The following is an 18,062-nucleotide window of genomic DNA, read 5'->3' as shown; positions in this document are numbered from 1 at the left end:
CCATCATCAGTAAATTTGCTGACGACACCAAGCTGGGGGCAGGAGTTGATCTGCTGGAGGATAGAGAGGCTCTGCAGAGGGACCTCGACAGGCTGGACAGATGGGCAGAGTCCAACGGCATGAGATTTAACACATCCAAGTGCCGGGTTCTGCACATTGGCCACAGCAACCCCATGCAGAGCTACAGGCTGGGGTCAGAGTGGCTGGAGAGCAGTCAGGCTGAGAGGGACCTGGGGGTGCTGGTCGAAGGTAGACTGAACATGAGCCTGCAGTGTGCCCAGGCATCTAAGAGGGCCAATGGCATCCTGGCCTGCATCAGGAAGAGTGTGGCCAGCAGGAGCAGGGAGGTCATTCTGCCCCTGTACACTGCACTGGTTAGGCCGCACCTCGAGTACTGTGTCCAGTTCTGGGCCCCTCACTTTAGGAAGGAGGTTGACTTGCTGGAATGAGTCCAGAGAAGAGCAACAAAGTTGGTGAGGGGTTTGGAACATAAGCCCTACGAGGAGAGGCTGAGGGAGCTGGGGTTGCTTAGCCTGGAGAAGAGGAGACTCAGGGGTGACCTTATTACTCTCTACAACTACCTGAAGGGAGGTTGTAGACAGACGGATGTTGGTCTCTTCTCCCAGGCAAGCAGTTCCAGAACAAGAGGACACAGTCTCAGGCTGCGCCAGGGGAGGTTCAGGCTGGATGTTAGAAAAAAGTTCTATACAGAAAGAGTGATTGCACATTGGAATGGGCTGCCTGGGGAGGTGGTGGAGTCGCCATCACTGGAGGTTTTTAGGAGAAGACTTGACGGGGTGCTTGGTGCCGTGGGTTAGTTGCTTGGGCGGTGTTGGATTGGTTGATGGGTTGGACGCGATGATCTTGAAGGTCTCTTCCAACCTGGTTTATTCTATGTATGTATGCATTTAAATAAGGGCAGGCAGTGCACTGGCAGGAATTTTCAGTAGTTGATGGTGTAAGACATTCATAATACTCTCTCTTATGTGTATGTTAATTGTCCTTTCCAGCTCAGGAAATAAAGGTGGGAGTCATCCAGCCAAACATGTCAGTTGAGAGAGAATCATGGTATAAATAAGTCTTGCCCTAAAAATGTCTCCATTGACTATAAGTGGAGCCAGGTCTCTTGTCACAGATCTCCGTGAAATGATTTCCACTCCGCGTGCAGAAGCGGGGTAATTACATGCCTATCGTTGCCATTTATGCATTTCAGAGTTCCCTTTAACACTTGAAAAGAATTGGCACACCAAACGGCTTCATTTTATTTCCCTCCTAGGGTGGATTTTAGATTTTCTCTTTGGAATCTGCTTATCCAGACTTAGTACAAGTAATTAACCGGGAATGTAACTGGAAGTCAATGTAAACAGCACCGGAGAGTAAGTTTGTATCTTCAAAATAAACGTAGCACCAAGTCACCTGCATTACAGGTGCTGCTGCTATACAGAGTTTTTCAGTGCCACTACTCTGAGTTACCAAACATGAGTATTATTCTATACTACACATGTGATGGGTGTGCCCCTTCTTTCCAAGTACTGACAGAATGTATATTTTGTTTATTATTCAGTTGTAATCATGAAAACAATTGGTTGGTTAAACAAGATGGATAGATCCCTAGCTTCTCAACCATCCTCTTCCCCAAAATAATAAACGGAAATACGACGTTATGCTCCAAACTAAGGCACAATTTCAGGTGGAAAGCTATTATCAAAGTATGGACAGCATCTGAATAGTTTTTCTTAGAATGCACTTAAAATGTAAAATACCAAAGGGGGATAATCAGGCAATCTTGGCTGGTTATATTGGCTTTTTTACCAGTGACAAATTACCTTTTGCACAATGTGTTTGCTCTCCGACAGTGGCATTTAAACCAAGCAGTTTCTCAGTCCACTTAGGACTAACAATTAATGTGACTTGACCGTCAGTGACAATTCAAACTTTAAAGGGCTGTAGGCTCAGATGTCAGAGCTGAACAATGCTTTTTCAGTTGCAGGAATGTTACTAGAGGAAGTAAATACCTAACTGGTTGGAGCTCCATCTTTCATTGCCTTAGCAACAGGCACTTGTGCTCAGAAATTACCATGTGCCCTTTTCAGAATTAGCCTACAACATATCTCAAACTGTTACGAAGTATCAACGTAAACCCTGTTTTTCTGAGCACTGGTATGTGAGTGCATCTTCAGTGCATGTGGAACCTTGTGCTGTCGTGTACAAAAGGCCAGCCATATGTCTGAACAGTCATCTCCGAGTGCTGCTATCACTCCACTCTGGCCAGCTCTACACTTGGAAGAATCTTAGCCACATGCAATAACTCTCTTCCTGTAACCACTGAGGTTCAGTGAAGCTGCACAGGTTTAAGTTCACACAAGGAAGAGGAGCTGTGATTCTTATTCAGATTCTGTAATGTGTAATTCTTCTGTAATTCTTAATCACAGCCTAAAAATTGATAGCTTCCTGACAGCAGATTTAAAATGGGGGCAGTGCAGGGATAACAGACATAAATGACAATACTTCCTTAAAAGTATGTAGCTAAGGGCAATACCTTTGCTGTGGTGATAGGAACTAACAACCACCCAGAGGGCAAACAAATACAAAGCAATTGTTAAATGGACAGAGTGTTGCCTATCATATACTATGCAAAACATTGCAAAAGTGCACATTTTAGCTGAAAGAAAAGCTTACAAAATATTCTACAGAACAGATATTGATGTGATTTCCCCTCCAGTTTCCAGTTTAAAGAGCTGGGGGACAGACCTGCCTAGTGAACGAGAGAGAAAGCCTCAAATCTCTTTCAATGTGTGTTTTTTCCCTTCGTCTCTGGACTACTAGACCATGTCATGTCAGCTTACTGCCATCTGTAGTCAAGAGGAGTTTGATTTTTTTGACATATTCTCTCTTGTTAACAAATTTGAAGACTGACAGTTACCATAAACTACAAGTGAGAAAATTTTGTCCATGCACAGAGAATACCAGCCCAAACTTTTAAGGTGCTATTATGCAATCTTCAGGACCAAAGAAGAAACCCAAACCCACATCAGTCCCTGTGCAAGCTTCAGCTTGTCTACACAAGCTTGTCAGGCTGTACTGCAGGTGCTCCCTGTACTACAAAAGCCTGACAGCTCATGAAACATTAGCTTCATACAGTCTGAGACATATCTTTTTAGCAGATGGAACTAGGACACTGGGATTTCATTACAGTTTAAATTAAAAAAAAAAAAAAAAGACAACAAAACCCCCCAAAAAACCCAGAGAGAACTTCATAAAAGATGTGCCCTAGTTTAGTGGTTTCTTTTGGGATAGGTTCTTTGATAGCATTTTAATTTGAAATCTCTGGTTTACCATATACATACAGCTGATCACATGAAGAATTGAGAGACAGTCAAGAAGTTCAAGCAGCTAAAACAGCAATCAAAATGACAGCTCAAGGCAGGTGCTTTGCCAGCCCCCCTGCGCACCCTTTCAAAACACGTTGGAAGCAAGTAGAGCTGTTGTAGCTAATTCTGTGCAGAGGTGCTCCCTACTCCACATGTTGCTGTCCTCTGCCCAACACAGGGGTCTCACACAGCTAAAAAACCGTCCCTGTGAAGGTATTGCTGGAAGAAAGGCAGGTGTTGGAAGACAGTGGAGTTTGCAAACTACTGTGCCTACATACAGGCAATATGCCTGTCCCTCAACCTAAAAGACACTGCTGGTTTAGCAGACCTGGGTGCACTACAGGAGCATGAACCAGAAGGAAGTGTTGGTGCTGGGCTGCTTGGGTGCTGTTTGGGCAAGGGGAGCATTCATTATATTTTTTGGGCCTGGGATGCCTGAGCTTGGGGTTATTTTGGGGGTCTTTGCTAGTATTCTTCTGTTTTCATATGCAGACTTGACTGTAGGTTGTCAGAGGACTTAATTCCATGGAGTTGAATACAGTGATGTGTTACTTGCTTCACATACTGAAGGCAAGGATGGCACTGCCTATGAAATCAGTTGGGTTTATTAGCATGGCTAATACTCATGTGCATGATTGCTGCAGGCCGCAGCTTCTTGCACAGTGTGAGAACGTAAGCATGAGAATCTGTCGGGGGTAGGCAAGTAGCACTGGTGACGCTCGCTGGTCAGGTGCTGACAACAGAGTACAGAATCAATACTGACGACCAGTATGATCTATATATTGTTCGTTTAATTAAGGAACCTCTACAGCTTATATAGACTCACAGAGCATCCTTGGCATAGCTTCATTGGTTCCCCACAACTGACCCCACTTCATACTGTTATACATTATTGGTTAAACTACTAATATCACGTGAGGTTGTCGATCGACGTATGCGTCCTGTTATTCCAAGATAGTTCTGTGTTTATAGCTACCAGTACCTTGCCTTAGTTACATGCTGCAAGCACAGCACTGTTTTGCTAAAACTGCTAGCTACTTCTACACTTATGCTAAGCATGGCCTACCACTGTGAAGCTCTAAGCTTATACTGCCAGATTGCTCACACCACTTATTGCTATGATTGCCACAGTCAGAGGTACTGGTCTTCTCTGAGAAGGTCCAGGTAAGCAGGGGAAACCAGGAGTACACTGTGCACTCAGCCCTGTGCAGCAGCACACCTGTGAGGGGCTGTTGTGCTGGGGAAGCATGATGTCTGCACTTCGTGCTGTGTCGATTTTGTACTGTCGCTCGCATATGCATCAGACTCCTCTATATTTGATGCTTAGCTTCACATGATGCAAACAAATGTGACAATAATGCTTCCATTTATCCTCTGGTTTCTTCCTCCAGCAGGGAAGGAAGGGAAGCCTTTTCGGGCAGAGATAGGGGCTCTGCCAGGCGGGTGTACGTCCTGCCAGGGGAAGCCGGGTGTCCCCACGCGTGCATTGCTTTCCCTGCCAAGAGCTTCGCGCGGGGCTTGCCGCGGCTGGTAAAAGGGGATGGCCTGAGAGTGAGCCCCGTTCTGTTAGTGCACCCATGCACTACCTGCGTTTCTGTGGCCGTGACGAGAACCCACCCCGCTATCACCCGCTCTGCCCGGAGGCATCTTGGCGGCAGCTGTGTGAATCGTGGGGGGACAGGGCGCGAGAGCGCCCGGCACTCTCTGCCGGCGGTCCGGGGACTTTCCCCTAGGCGGGCGCGGAGGCCCTTGAGGAACTGTCGTCCTCCGTGCGTAGCCTAGAGAGCAGGTCTTCAGAGCATCCCTCGGTATTCGCTTTTGTCAGCCGCCCTTTATGAGGCGCCAGGAGGGAGACCCTGCAGGGTAGGGTGAGAGGCGGTTGCAGCGCCTCATTTCTTTTTATCAGTCTCCGCAGACAAAGCATAGAGAAAGAAGCCACTCGGGCGCCCCAGAGGAGCGCCAAGCGTCCGTATGTCCGGGATCTGTGGCCCGCGAAGGGCCGGAGGCACCCCGGGAATGTATTAGGCAAATTAAGCGCCGCGGCCCCGCCCCGAGGCGGCCGTGCCATAGGCTGCTGGGCGTGGCGCCGTCCCGCCGGCAGCGCCGGACCGTCTGGCGCCGCCTCATGGCCAGTACCGAGCGCTACAGCGGAGACATCTCCGATCCCTGCCAGCTTCCCACCCCGTAACGTGCCAAAAGTCAGTCGGGCAGCTGTCTTAAGGAACCAACAGGACGTACGTAAGCTGTTCTAGCAGCCTTCAGAGGAAACAGGAGTAATTTTTGATGACTGCAATTTCCTGCATTCCTGCAGAAAAAACAGAGACTTTCTTTCCTTTTTATTCCCTGAAACACTGCACACCCACGTTTACTCCAGCCGGTCCTGATCAGCAACGTCTACAATTACGAGCATCCCAATTGCTAGAGACTGGGGCAGCACCTTGGAGACCCAGAGGCTGTGGAACTGACAGGACTGCACAAACACTTCTTGCCACAGCCAGTTTTTGAAATTCTTTCTTTCTTCCTCTAGGGTTAATGAACTGTTAAGAAATTCTAATTCAAATACTTAATGCTTATTTACTTGAATGTCACAACCTGCTTGTTGAACCACTTCCCATGCAGAATGTGAAACAAAAAACAACACACACTTTCAGTTTCTGTTAGGAGTAGCTATAGACTCATCCTTTAATGAATCACAACCAAACATCAAAGAGGAATAAACATTCAAACTTAAAAAAAATAAAATAAAAATCTAAGTCAGGACTTTAAAAAATGGACATCTAGCACCTCAGCCTTTTAACACAGTTACCTTAACATCCCCCTTGAGGTCAGTAAACACCATCAGCTTCACTTTGCAGTGAGGAGACATCTTCACCATCCAATTCATGCTGCAATCCTGAGAGATGCAGAGATGCCCAAATGAACAGCTAGAAAAGCTGTGTTTCAGAGGGCACAGGATGCAATTCCTGCCCTGTGAAAACAGTCATTCTGTGTCTTCACCCCCACAGTGAGGATCTGAAAACAGATCTCATGCCTGCTGGCATGAATACCACAGCTCCTAAATACAACATGGAACTTGCTCTGCACTAGCAGTATACACAAATTCTTATGCTGTGTGAGATGCAATGTATTGCATTCTGAATGTCGGGTGGTGCTCCAGAAACGTCAAGGGGGAACTCCTGAGAAACCCATCTAGAGTGAAGGACAACCGAGGGCACAGAAGTACAGGGGACAGAGGAAATTCTCAACTGGCTACCAAGAAGCACAAGTGCCTTGCAGGCTTCAGGTGCTATGGACTGCACAGCCACAGCTCTTCAAAATTACATAGGGTACAGTATAACACCATCGTGATTTAGTCCCATAATCACAAAAGAACTTGGAAGTCTTTAAGTAGACATACATACTACTGAGATCCCAGGAATTCCTATTCACTCCTGTAGTAGTTGATCAATGGATCTCTGTCAAGTGTGAGATCACCACTAAATGATGCTAACTACCATAACCAGACAAGATTAATTCAAAATAGCACTTAAGACAATATGTTTTTACAATTACATGTCATTACCCAATATATCAAACATGCAGTTTGTGCAGGTATTTCAGCAACACTGAAAATAAAAGATAACCTCTCACTTTCTTTGCTTCAAACCATCCTGTATGTGGCATAAAAACACAGCAAAGGAAGGGCTTGATTAGTGTGAATGCTTTGCTTTACAATACATTTGCTGTCTCTAGTAGACAGCAGCATCTTCATTTTCCTTATCCTGGTTTGACAAAAGTAGAAATAGACATTCTACAGGTCCACTCTATCACTTGTACAGTATTCCATCTATGCATATAAAGAAAACAACTCATCCATGTGGGATTACACCTTGAAGCCACTCAAAGTAAAGCTTTCCTTAAGGTGTTGCAAAATTATTGAAATGGATGGAATATTTAACAGCCAAACCAAAATACTACAAAAGCATATTCCAGAGGTTTTATTGGTTTAGTAGCAGTTAAATATTTAATATAGAAATGCATGTTTATTTGAAGAAAAAAACAATTAACAGTATAAATTTGCTTACAGAGTTTCGGTGGCTGAAGTAGCTGTGACTTGACTGCTAATCGATAATCTGCCAGTATAATGTTAAACAGGATCTAGCCGTCTAGTATAATGTTAAATGGAATCAGGGTGTCATTTGTATCAGTGAGCATTATGGAAACATCCCATAACAATAGTCAACCAAGTATTTTCGCTCCTAGTATGAGCAACAACAAACATTATGAGCAACGAGCCTGAAACAGATGATTCAATTTTTTGATTGAAATTTTTAAACAACTTTCAATCATTCAAGTATTATGGTCCCTATATACACACTTCTATGTGGCTAAAAAAGACATGGTAGACAACTGACCACACTGCCATCGAATCGTAGGAATTACAAAATTGTCAAGTTTTAAACAACAAATTGTACCTTAATTAAAAATAGAAGAATTAGGTAGACTATTTTGCAAATGAAACAGCACACTAATGTGCTATGTATTAAGGCATACCTTTAATACACACTTGTCATCTCTAACAAGTTTTATACAATTGCTACCAAGTGAAAAGACTATCATCGTCTTGCAAAACTGAGAAAGAAATACAAAATATCTGGAAGCCTGCGTTTTTGAAGTACAAAATTAACCTTCAGTCCTTGTCTTGAAATATTATACATGGTACAAACGGCCTTTCTCCCCTACAAGATCTCACGAGGATTTCTTAAAGCTGGAGGTAAATTTGACGGTTTTGATTCCTCATCCAGGAGTACCAAATCTTCAATTTCACTACCTTTGTATTTTCTTTTGCATATCTTCACAATAACTTTCTTCTTGAGGAATAATTTCAAAGCTTCTCTTGAAGCAACTGCTTTAGCATTTTCCATACTTTTACCACAGCCAGTACCCAAGTAGACAGACTTGCACCTCAGTTCACAAACTATGTTTTCCAGAGAGCTCTTATTTTGAGGCAAGTCTGCAAGCTCCTTCAGGGGAACAAAAGCAACATCTAACGTAGCTTTTACAGACTGAATAGATGAGTTCAGAAGTTCTGCATGATTTACATTAGGACTGAAGCCTCCAACAGCAACTAATTTCCAGGCTACAGCTTTGTATAATCTGTTGAAAAAAGGCTGTCTTTCCTTTGCATCTTCGCTTGTTAAGGGTTTGCACAAAGCCTTAGCAGGGCTTTCACCTGCCTGTGAGCTGCTCTTAGAGGCAAGCTGTGGTGAGCCTGCCTGCGTACCACCCTTGGAGGCCAGCAGAGAAGCACCTGCCTGAGCTCCACCACGAGAGGCCAGTGATGAGGGACCTTGCTGAGCACCGCTCCGAGCAGCCAGCAGTGAAGCAGCCACCTGAGCACTGCTCTTGGAATTCAATAGTGAGGATCCCTGCTGAGCACCACTCCGAGCAGCCAGCAATGAAGCAGCTACCTCAGCACTGCTCTTGGAGGCCAGGAGTGAGGAGGTCACCTTAGCAGTGCCCTTGGAGGCCAGCAGCAGTGAAGCACCCACCTGAGTGCTGCTCTTGGGAGCCAGAAGCAGTGAGCTGCTCACCTGAGCACCACTCTTGGACACTGATGCTGAAGCACTAGCTTGGTTTTTGGAAGACAGCAGAGTAGCACTTGTTTGCACAGTGCTCTTGGCAGCTGGTGGCACTGCTGCTGTCAGAGGGGTGCTCTTGGTAGTTGGTGGCACTGCTGCTGCCACTGCCTGCGGGGTGCTCTTGGTAGTGGGTGGCACTGCTGTCGTCACTGCCTGTGGGGTGCTCTTGGTAGTGGGTGGCACTGCTGCTGCCACTGCCTGTGGGGTGCTCTTGGTAGTGGGTGGCACTGCTGCTGCCACTGCCTGTGGGGTGCTCTTGGTAGTGGGTGGCACTGCTGCTGTCTGCAGGGTACTCTTGGTAGTCGATGGCACCACTGCTGCCACTGCCTGCAGGGTGCTCTTGGTAGTGGGTGGCACTGCTGCTGCCTGCAGGGTGCTCTTGGTAGTGGGTGGCACTGCTGCTGCCTGCGGGGTGCTCTTGGTAGTGGGTGGCACCGCTGCTGCCACTGCTTGTGGGGTGCTCTTGGTGGCTGGTGGCACTGACACTGCTTGCGGGGTGCTCTTGGTGGCTGGTGGCACTGTTGCTGCCACTGCCTGTGGGGTACTCTTGGCAGTCGGTGGCACCGCAGCTGCCACCACCTCTACCTGCAGGGCACTCTTGGAAGCTGGTGGGGTTGCACTCACTGCAGTTTTCTTCTCAGGTGATGACAGGTTTCCGCACTTGCTTTCCTTAGGTAAACTTGAGCAAGACTTCTCTCCTGACTCTTTTTCAGATGAAGATGGATTCTGCTCACTCGTATTTTCAGCATTAGCAGGTTTTCCTTCTATTTCTGCATTTGATGCTCTGCTCATTTCTTGATCTGAAGTGCAAGTTGACCAGGAGCTTTCTCCATCTTTGCTAGTATCTCTTTCCTGCTTTTTTGGCAATGTGCTCTCTGTTTTCTTCAGGGCTTCTGCCTTGGTTGTTTTCACATCCTTTCCAGTATCCTTACCATCTTTGCTTTTCTCAACAGCTCGCTTCTTGGAAGGCTCTTCTACCCCTTCTGCAAAACAAGTGAAGTATGTTACCCTCTTTAATTCCTATATGATGAAATACCCATCTAGAGACAATTTACTTATTTTCTAAGAACTTCTAGCAATAATCCTTTTGAATTTAAAAGGTACAGATTAGGAATACACCTTGAACTGTAATTTCAATTATTTCAGAATGTTTTAGGGTTTTTTTTCTGTTTGGTTTAGGGTTTTTTTTTGTTATTGTTGGCTTTGGGGTTGTTTGTTTTGTATGGGTTTTGTTTGTTTGTTTTACACACACACAAAATAAAAATACTCAGGTGCAAGATTTCAGGTTGTGGTTTGTGACCAACGGGCAAGCATGTACTTCTTTAAAGTTCAAACCAAAAATTACCCAAGTATATTAAACAGACTACCTAACCTTAAAAAAGGTGTATTTTGTCTACCAACATCATTAAAAACATATTTAAAATACCACTTTTAAGAATTTCTTTGCAAAACTATGTTTCTCTCAAAGCAACAACATCTGCCTAGGGCTAAAAGCAAAGTAAAAAGAATGCATTTACAGTGGTGCACAATAGTCTACACTGCATTAAAAAATCATCAGCTAAAGTGCACCACTTACAGAAATTCAAAACAAGAGCTCTACGTTACCAACAGAATACATACACGTTACATCTACTTTACAGGTTTGTATTAGGAAAAAATAGCACAGACAGGGGAAACGATTAACAAGGGATTTTAAAAAATTAGTTCGACTACTTTCTAAGCCAGAGGTAAACCGAGAACATTCATAAAACAAGCATTTTCTAGACTCCTATGTATTGTCACAGCTATGATCTGCTAACCATTGCTACTTGATATGCCTCTTTTCTTCACCTTGGCAACCAGTTCATCTCTCGTGGTGCGAACAGGGGCGCCGGTCACTTGTATGCCTTCGGCCATTTCCAACGCCTTCTCCATGACCAGCGGCGGGTACCTGGAGGGGCGACAAGGGCAGAGGAGGGGGACCGTCAAGCATCTGTGCCGCAACCCCCCACGCGGGGTCCGCCGCCCTGGCCCACACTCACCGGCAGCCCAGGAAGACATGATTGGCCCACACCATGGAGAGGGACACTAGGCGCTGGAGCTGGGCACTGCCCGCCGCTGGCGGCTCCCCGACGTTGCGCAGCAGGAACTCCCGGCGGAACCGCCAGTGGTGCTCAGGCTCGCAGGCCCCACGCAGCGCCTCAGCCCAAGCCACCTCTTCCGCCGTCCGCCCCAAGGGCTCGGCCGCCGCCTTCCCTGCCGCCATAGCCGCTCCCGGTTCCCCGCCGCCGCCGCCGCCCCTCCCTTCCGCGCCCGCTCCGGCTCCGCGGCGGGGCGCTCCTCCGCGCCCCACAACGGAAACAACGGCTCCGCTCCTTCCGGCCGCGCCGGATGACGTCACAGTCGGCGCGCGCGGCGGCGCCCGCCGCCGCCCCAGGCTGCTTCGCGGCGCGCGAGGGGGCGGGGTGAGGTGAGGAGAGGTGTTGCTCGTGAGGTCAGCGACGTGACGCAGAGCCACGCGCGGCAGAGTCGCGCGGAGCCCGGCCCGGCCCCTCCTTCCCTCCCCGCCCTGACGGGTGTGCGCGGGACCGCAGGGCGGGGCCGCACGGCGGGGTTGTAGCTGCCTCAGAGGCGCCTCGCTGTCCCTGCCCCTTTGGGAGTAATGTGTGGTTTTATACCGCCCACGCATTGAGCTGGGTTCGTCTTTTTTTGGTTGTGTTTTTTTTTTTTTTTCGTTTTGTACTGTACCCGACGCCTGACATTTGTCAGAGTGCGCCTGTGGATGCCTCATTCAGGCCCATAGCACTGTAAAACGTGCAGAGCTGCTCCCCTGCTGTCCCCTGGCCTTGCGCCTGTGACGGACTGCCTGTTTTCCCATTCTTCTCTCAGGTTTTTGAGGTGCTCTCTGTGAGAAAAGAGACGGTATGGCCACAGTTGCTCACTTTGGTTTATGCCTGGTCAAAGTGTGAACAGAAGTTCAGGTCACGCTTCAGTTCCAACTTTGCTGAGGTAGTAGTTCATGAGATCACTTGGCATTCTTACCCTCCTTGACATGTGCTTGGAAGGAAATGGGTTGTAACATTTTGGAGGTGACGTTAAATGCCTGGGTCTAAGTATGAGGGCTCCTGGCTTCAAAGGGTTCAGATAATTGCTTATGCAACTCTGTAGGCTGTTTTTACGTTGCAAAACTTTACCCCAGTATTTGATTCAAGCCAGTTGGGGAATTTTGTGTGAAAAAGTAATAAACATGCTGTGAAAATAGCACAGGCTTCAGCCTGCCAAGATGGTGGTCACAGAATTAGTGCAACAGAGGAGAGAGTTTTGAATTGCAAAGGGCTGTCCCAGGAGAGTGGTATTGAATTCCCTCCCCCCCCAAATTAGAAGTCTCTATTTGCTTAAGTTTTCAATTTTTAACACCTCCATACATGTCATCATGAAGTGAGCTACAAGGCAGATTGCATTAAAGGGAGGAGTGTTTCTCCTTAAGTGACTTTAATGTGTTACTTCATGGAAACTGCTATGTAGTGGTTCAGCCTGTAGTATCTCTATCATGCAAAAGTAAGGAAACTAAACCAGAAAAAATAGTCCAAAACAATTTTATTCTGTAGCCATTATTAAAGTGGAAGTAGCTTGTTTTGTTTTGTTAGCTCATATGATGTGCATTGGCAAGAATAATTCAGTGACAGAGTGTGAGTGAACAATAATGAGCGGGATGCAACCTGACAGCCTCACTGTTGTTTTGTATTTGCTTGTAAAGACGAAAAGGACAGAAAGTTTGTATACTCTCTGGTGTGGGTGTCTTGAAGTGATGGGTTTGTTTAGAAACAATGTCAGGTTTAGAACCCTCACTGTGGTCATCGCCAGTGTAGTGTTATCCATCTGTTTTCAGACATTAGTAGTATCAGTCTTGCATGTGGTTATCTGGTAATGTAGGCTCAAATATATGAAGGCCATGATCCATCACACTAGGATTTCCACTTAGAAATGAGGTGGGCCTGTCTCCTAGACATTTAAATTTGTGATACCATGATTCTTAGCTTCACAGTTGTCCCAGTTTGAATTAGAAGAGAACTAATTCTGTTCATGTATTCTACTTTTCAGCTCGGTCTCTTCTAAGTAACTGCACTTTCTAAAATAAACAGCCTGTGTTAGTAGACTGTCTGCTTCTAATAATGATAACTCTGAATGTTTCTCGTTAGCACCAAGGAGTGGTGTGCAGATCAAGGTCACTAAATCTTGTTTACTGTGTTAGGTATCCAGGACAAAAGGCTGTGCCTGCAGGGAGGTGTGGACAAGATGGATGACCATAAGCTGACCAAGAAGGTACTGCATTCTATGTACGTCGTATTCAGTATAAAGCTGAGGGATCACAAGTGTCAAGACCTATTCTTCAATGTCCAGCATCCTAGGAGGACTCTGTCCGTTCTACCTTCTGTCCTGATCCATGTATTCCTGAATTCACTTCCAGAATCCAGCTTCTGAATTGAGTTACTGTCTGCTGCCAAGTGTTGTGTGGGACTTCTGCCATGGTGGTGTACCTGCCATCAGGAGGGTTGGCTCAATATTTGTTTTGTGTGTATTTGTATATATTTATTTTTTGGGGTTTATCTTCATTACTAGTTTTAGTTTTCTTTTCCATGCAATGTCTCTCTCCTTTATTCCCTTTCTCTTCCCATTCAGGAAGGGAGAGGGGTTAATTGTGCCTATCACTTCCTAGTGTGCAGCCCAGCGCAAACCCTTGACAGGACCCCAGAAGGAAAATGGTAAATGGAATCCCTGGTGAACTTATGTTTGAGTTTGCATTTGAGCTGAAGTCATCCATGCTGCCAGCCTGTTTGTTTACATTTTTCAGTGAATGAAGAGTTTGAACAAATGGTTGGGATTTGGCCCTGGGACAGCTGGAAATTAGCTAGGTCTGAGTAGCTGTGGCAGGACTGCCTGTACTATTGCAAAGATAGTAAAGCAAACAATACAGCCCTGAATGCCCTGTCTTCCTCCACAACTGTCTGTGCTGCCCAGTGATGCAGCTGAGCACCAGCCCATGTTGAGCTGCTCATATGCCAGTTAAGAATATGAGGTGGACAGAGTTAGACTCCAGATGGTGATTTGGACATCTCATACAGTCAGAGGGAACCCCAGAAGTCATACTCTGGTGTTGCTGAGTGAATGACAGTTTCTTATGCCAAGTATCAGAGTGTGATGGGTTGAGAGAGGGCTTAGCTCTCCCTCCTCCACAGAGTAAGAAACCACAACTAGCCCAGTCAAAAGAGCAAGCTATATATTTACAAGCATATATGGAAAGCAGGTTATATATAACACAATATATACAGGTATTTACAATATATACACAGAAATACACAGGAAAGAGAAATAACACAACGAAAATCCCTCCCTGAGGGAGGGATCCCCTCCTTGGAACCCCCTCTGTCCCCCCCCAACCTCCCTTTTTCCCCAAAAAGGGGTTAGAGAGAGAGAAAGGCAAGTTACTAAGGAAAAGAGTTGTTAGTAAGCTTCAAAAGCCCATGCAGGATTAGTGTTTGCTTATCTGAAGGCCAACTCCAGCAGTTTGCAGAAGAAGCAGGCAGGCAGAACAGGCTGAAACTCCAACTCCCCAAACCGAACTGAACTAAGGAGAAAAAAATTCCAACTGCTCTACAATCTAAAGCTGCATTTTTTTGTCTATCCACCAATGAAATTCGTTTAGAATATCAGAATGTTTTGGTTCTAGTACCAAAAACATTTAGCCAGTGTCTCAGCACTGTTTGTCCTTAAAGGCACAGTGTCAAACGGTCACACAGAGGTAGGCTTCCACAGCTCAGAGTTTTGCATCTGTTCTTGGTCATCCCATGCGTGTAAGATTATATGGGTTCACCTATGCATCCTGGGCTCTTCCAAAGCTTTGTTCTAAAGAGTGGTGGAGACTCAGCACATCTACAGAGCCTAATACATTATCTGGTCCTGGAGTGGTTCAGGGACTGATTAGAAGAACTTCTAATTTTCTTGCACAATTTTAGAAGACATTAGAGGACAAAGAAACTGTGAGCCATTTCACCTCTGCTCACTGATGATATGTGTGAACACAAACATAGCTGACAGCTGGAAAAAAGTCCAGCACACTGCTCACAGCAGGTTTTGGCTGTAGTTTTGCATAGAGAGCAACCTCTATGGTCTAGTACCTTTCTGGCACCTTATGCTGTTAATTCCAGGTTAATTTCCTCTAATGCTCCTTCTGCATCAGCATAGCCTTGTTGGTACCAAGATGACTTAACCCAAAATCTAGCTTTCTGTGTTGTCTGCCTTTTTCTTTCGTAGACATATTCTTTCTACTTTATTATTACATGTTTGAATCATGCTGGAAACAAACTAGATCACAGTCCCCGAGCATGGGATGTCACGTACGTGCACAGACAAACTTCGGTGTGTACCAACAGTGCTCTCTGAGCACTAGAGACATACAGTGTCTCGAGTTGATTAAACAAGTGTGTGTAGTAGGAAAGAGAGAAAAACACTGCTGTTAATTTTAAAAAAGGAAACAAGTAGCATTTTCATTCTCACCAGGAAAGGCAATTTTGAAGTTAAACACCTCATTGATGGTGCTAATACTGTGCATTTAATTTTCAACATTGGAAGAAAAGAGATAGTTTTGTTCCCACTGGGGAAGGAACTTCTAAATGCCACATTGTTAGTAGTGTTGTTAGTCATTTGGGGCTTGATAATAGCCTCTTTTGGCAAGATATAACTAAAATCTCAAGGTGAATCATGCCAGTGTCTATAATCACAGTATTGCACCTGCACTTCCTATATAATCAAGTTTATTTCTGCTTTTGTAAACCAGTGAATTATTATTTCTTCAAAGTTAAGTTGCACTGAAACACAGAGGGCAGTAGTCCCATTGAGTTCAATTACATTCTGTGCAGTTAAGGTTAAAAATATAGTGACACCTTTTATTCAGCTTAATATGAGAAGTGTGCCCTTAACATCACAACGCGAAGATAAAGCTCAGAGTTACTGCTGCAGAAAGGCGGTATCAGTGGGATCTTACTGCCCTGGCACAGTAAATCCTTTGAGCATTACCTTTAGGTTGGTCCTTTCTGTAAGTAATAAATATTTGAGAGCTCTGGCTTAAGTTCCTTAGAAATGTATCTTGAAGAAGGATGGGTAAGAGACATCTTGATGTTTCCAAAGGTAACATATGTGTTCTGTTGGAGCAGATCGCTGAAGGTCTGCTAGCCAGGCAAGGGACAGCGCTTTTTGGGAGAGATGTCTGCATGTGCCAAGGAAGCCAGTCGTTACTATTCAGTAAACTAATCTTTGGAGTAAAAGAAAATGCTTGCTAAAAGAGCATTAATGGCTACATTGGCTCATCAATGGAAGGGAAGTTAGAGTAAATCTGTGTTTTTATTTCACCACATTTACACAACTATTGTTATGCTGCTGTAAGCAACTCTGAATTTCACAACTGCCCACTCTTCTGAGATTTCTTGACTCTATTTTGTTATTTCAGTGGATAAAACTAAAAATAAAAGTGAATAATCAATAATATTTTTCCTTTATACATATGTATAGGCAAAGGCAGGGAAAAGAGGGCTAGGATGAAATATTAGCATAAGATGATAATTGATGTTTTTTAATGCCTTTATGCTCTAGAGCAGCCTTGGAATTTGTCATGAAAAACTGAACTGGGAGGTGGGTGTCTGGGCCTCTGTCTGCACTTAGTATAATTCACAAGCCTTTGAAGAAATTAATTTAATGCATTCCTGACTTAGCATGTATCCCCAACCATCCAAACTACTGCAGTGAAGTCTACCCCAGCCGAGCGCTGCAGGGCCCGGAAGAGATCTGTGCTTTCTGCTATGGATTGGAGGGGGTCTCTGGACTCAGAGTGAGGCTATCAAGACCATCTGTGCTCCCAAATAGCTGCCGTTTTCTCCTCTTCCTAGGTGCTTGAGTATGCCTGATAGCAGTGACGAGGGAACAAGGACCTGACTGATGCGAAACAGTAAGTATTGAAACAGGAAATATGAAGAGACTGAGACTACTTAGTGGGTAGAAAAGTTTAACATGAGAGTAATAGGGATAAGGTACTGGGGCTGGGCGAGGAAGGAAATTAAATTCTCAAGGAGAAATGAAGGAGAACAAGTTCAAGGCAAGAGAACAAGTACATACAGATGAGAAATCAGAAGGGAACTGTATGCCAGGAGCCTAGAACTAAGAGAAATGAGAGAGAATATATGTGACAGTCAGTCAAGAAACCAGAATAATGAGAGTACACTGGTAGAGTGGACAAAATCAAACAGAATCAAGTCTTGACTCTGAGCAGAAGGACAAGCTGTAATAGGAAGTGGAACATTGACAGAGGAACCACTGGGATTTTAATAGAAATGTAGAGAAAGGAAAGTTAAAACTCGGTAAGTGCAGAGACGTTGTCATTTCAATATGCTTTCCCATTGCAGTAGGCATCTGCTAGCATAAGTAAGACCAAGAAAATGCTCTAATGTTCTTTTCCTGACTTTTTTGTGTGTGTGCTGTTAAGGAGCAAAAGAGTAAAAATCCATTTGTTTGCAGAAATTCATCTTGCAGGCTACTTCCAAAGAGTTTTTGGTTACAAAGCATTAGGCCTTTGGCAGACAGCTCTACCCTAGTTGGAGGAAGCAAGAAAAATGTCTTAGGGATCTTAATGCAAATATTGGCATGAGTTCATTGTAATTCTAGAAGATTCAGGAAAGCACTAAAAGGGCAAGTAGGTCTTATCTGAATAAAGAATCTACTATGAGGTGAATATTTATTTCTGCATGTGTGTATATATGTATTTGTACATAACACATAGGCATCTCTGCATACATGTGCATGTGCAATACAATATAGATATATGTGTGAATATGTTTTTAAAATAGTTGTATTATTTAAACACCTATAAATACAGATACCCCTGCTCCTTCAGTCAGAGTATTCATGCCTTGGAGGAAAAGGAAAAATTGAAACTAATATTTTATTGGCTTGGGTTGTGGATAGGTGCATTACACAAATGGGTGCTATTAAATCTTTATACCATGCTGTACCAGTATGAATTTTGTATGTGCTACATATTTTG

At 44.9% G+C, this 18,062-nt stretch overlaps 1 protein-coding gene across 1 annotated transcript; it reads right to left on the bottom strand.

The window, feature by feature from the left end:
• Positions 1 to 6,109: 6,109 nt before the first annotated feature.
• On the bottom strand, positions 6,110 to 11,242 carry CDKN2AIP (CDKN2A interacting protein). The gene is made up of 3 exons (XM_054166377.1): positions 11,014 to 11,242; positions 10,792 to 10,922; positions 6,110 to 9,975 (listed from the first exon to the last, which is right to left on the bottom strand). Exons 1-3 carry the CDS (start codon positions 11,235 to 11,237, stop codon positions 8,090 to 8,092), a joined length of 2,241 nt encoding a protein of 746 aa, XP_054022352.1. The 5' UTR covers positions 11,238 to 11,242; the 3' UTR covers positions 6,110 to 8,089.
• Positions 11,243 to 18,062: the final 6,820 nt, after the last annotated feature.

The sequence above is a fragment of the Dryobates pubescens genome, chromosome 1, assembly GCF_014839835.1.
Source record: "Dryobates pubescens isolate bDryPub1 chromosome 1, bDryPub1.pri, whole genome shotgun sequence".
Classification (NCBI taxonomy): Eukaryota; Metazoa; Chordata; class Aves; order Piciformes; family Picidae; genus Dryobates; species Dryobates pubescens.
The sequence above is the reverse complement of the archived record's forward strand: the minus strand, read 5'-3'. Positions and strand labels throughout refer to the sequence as shown.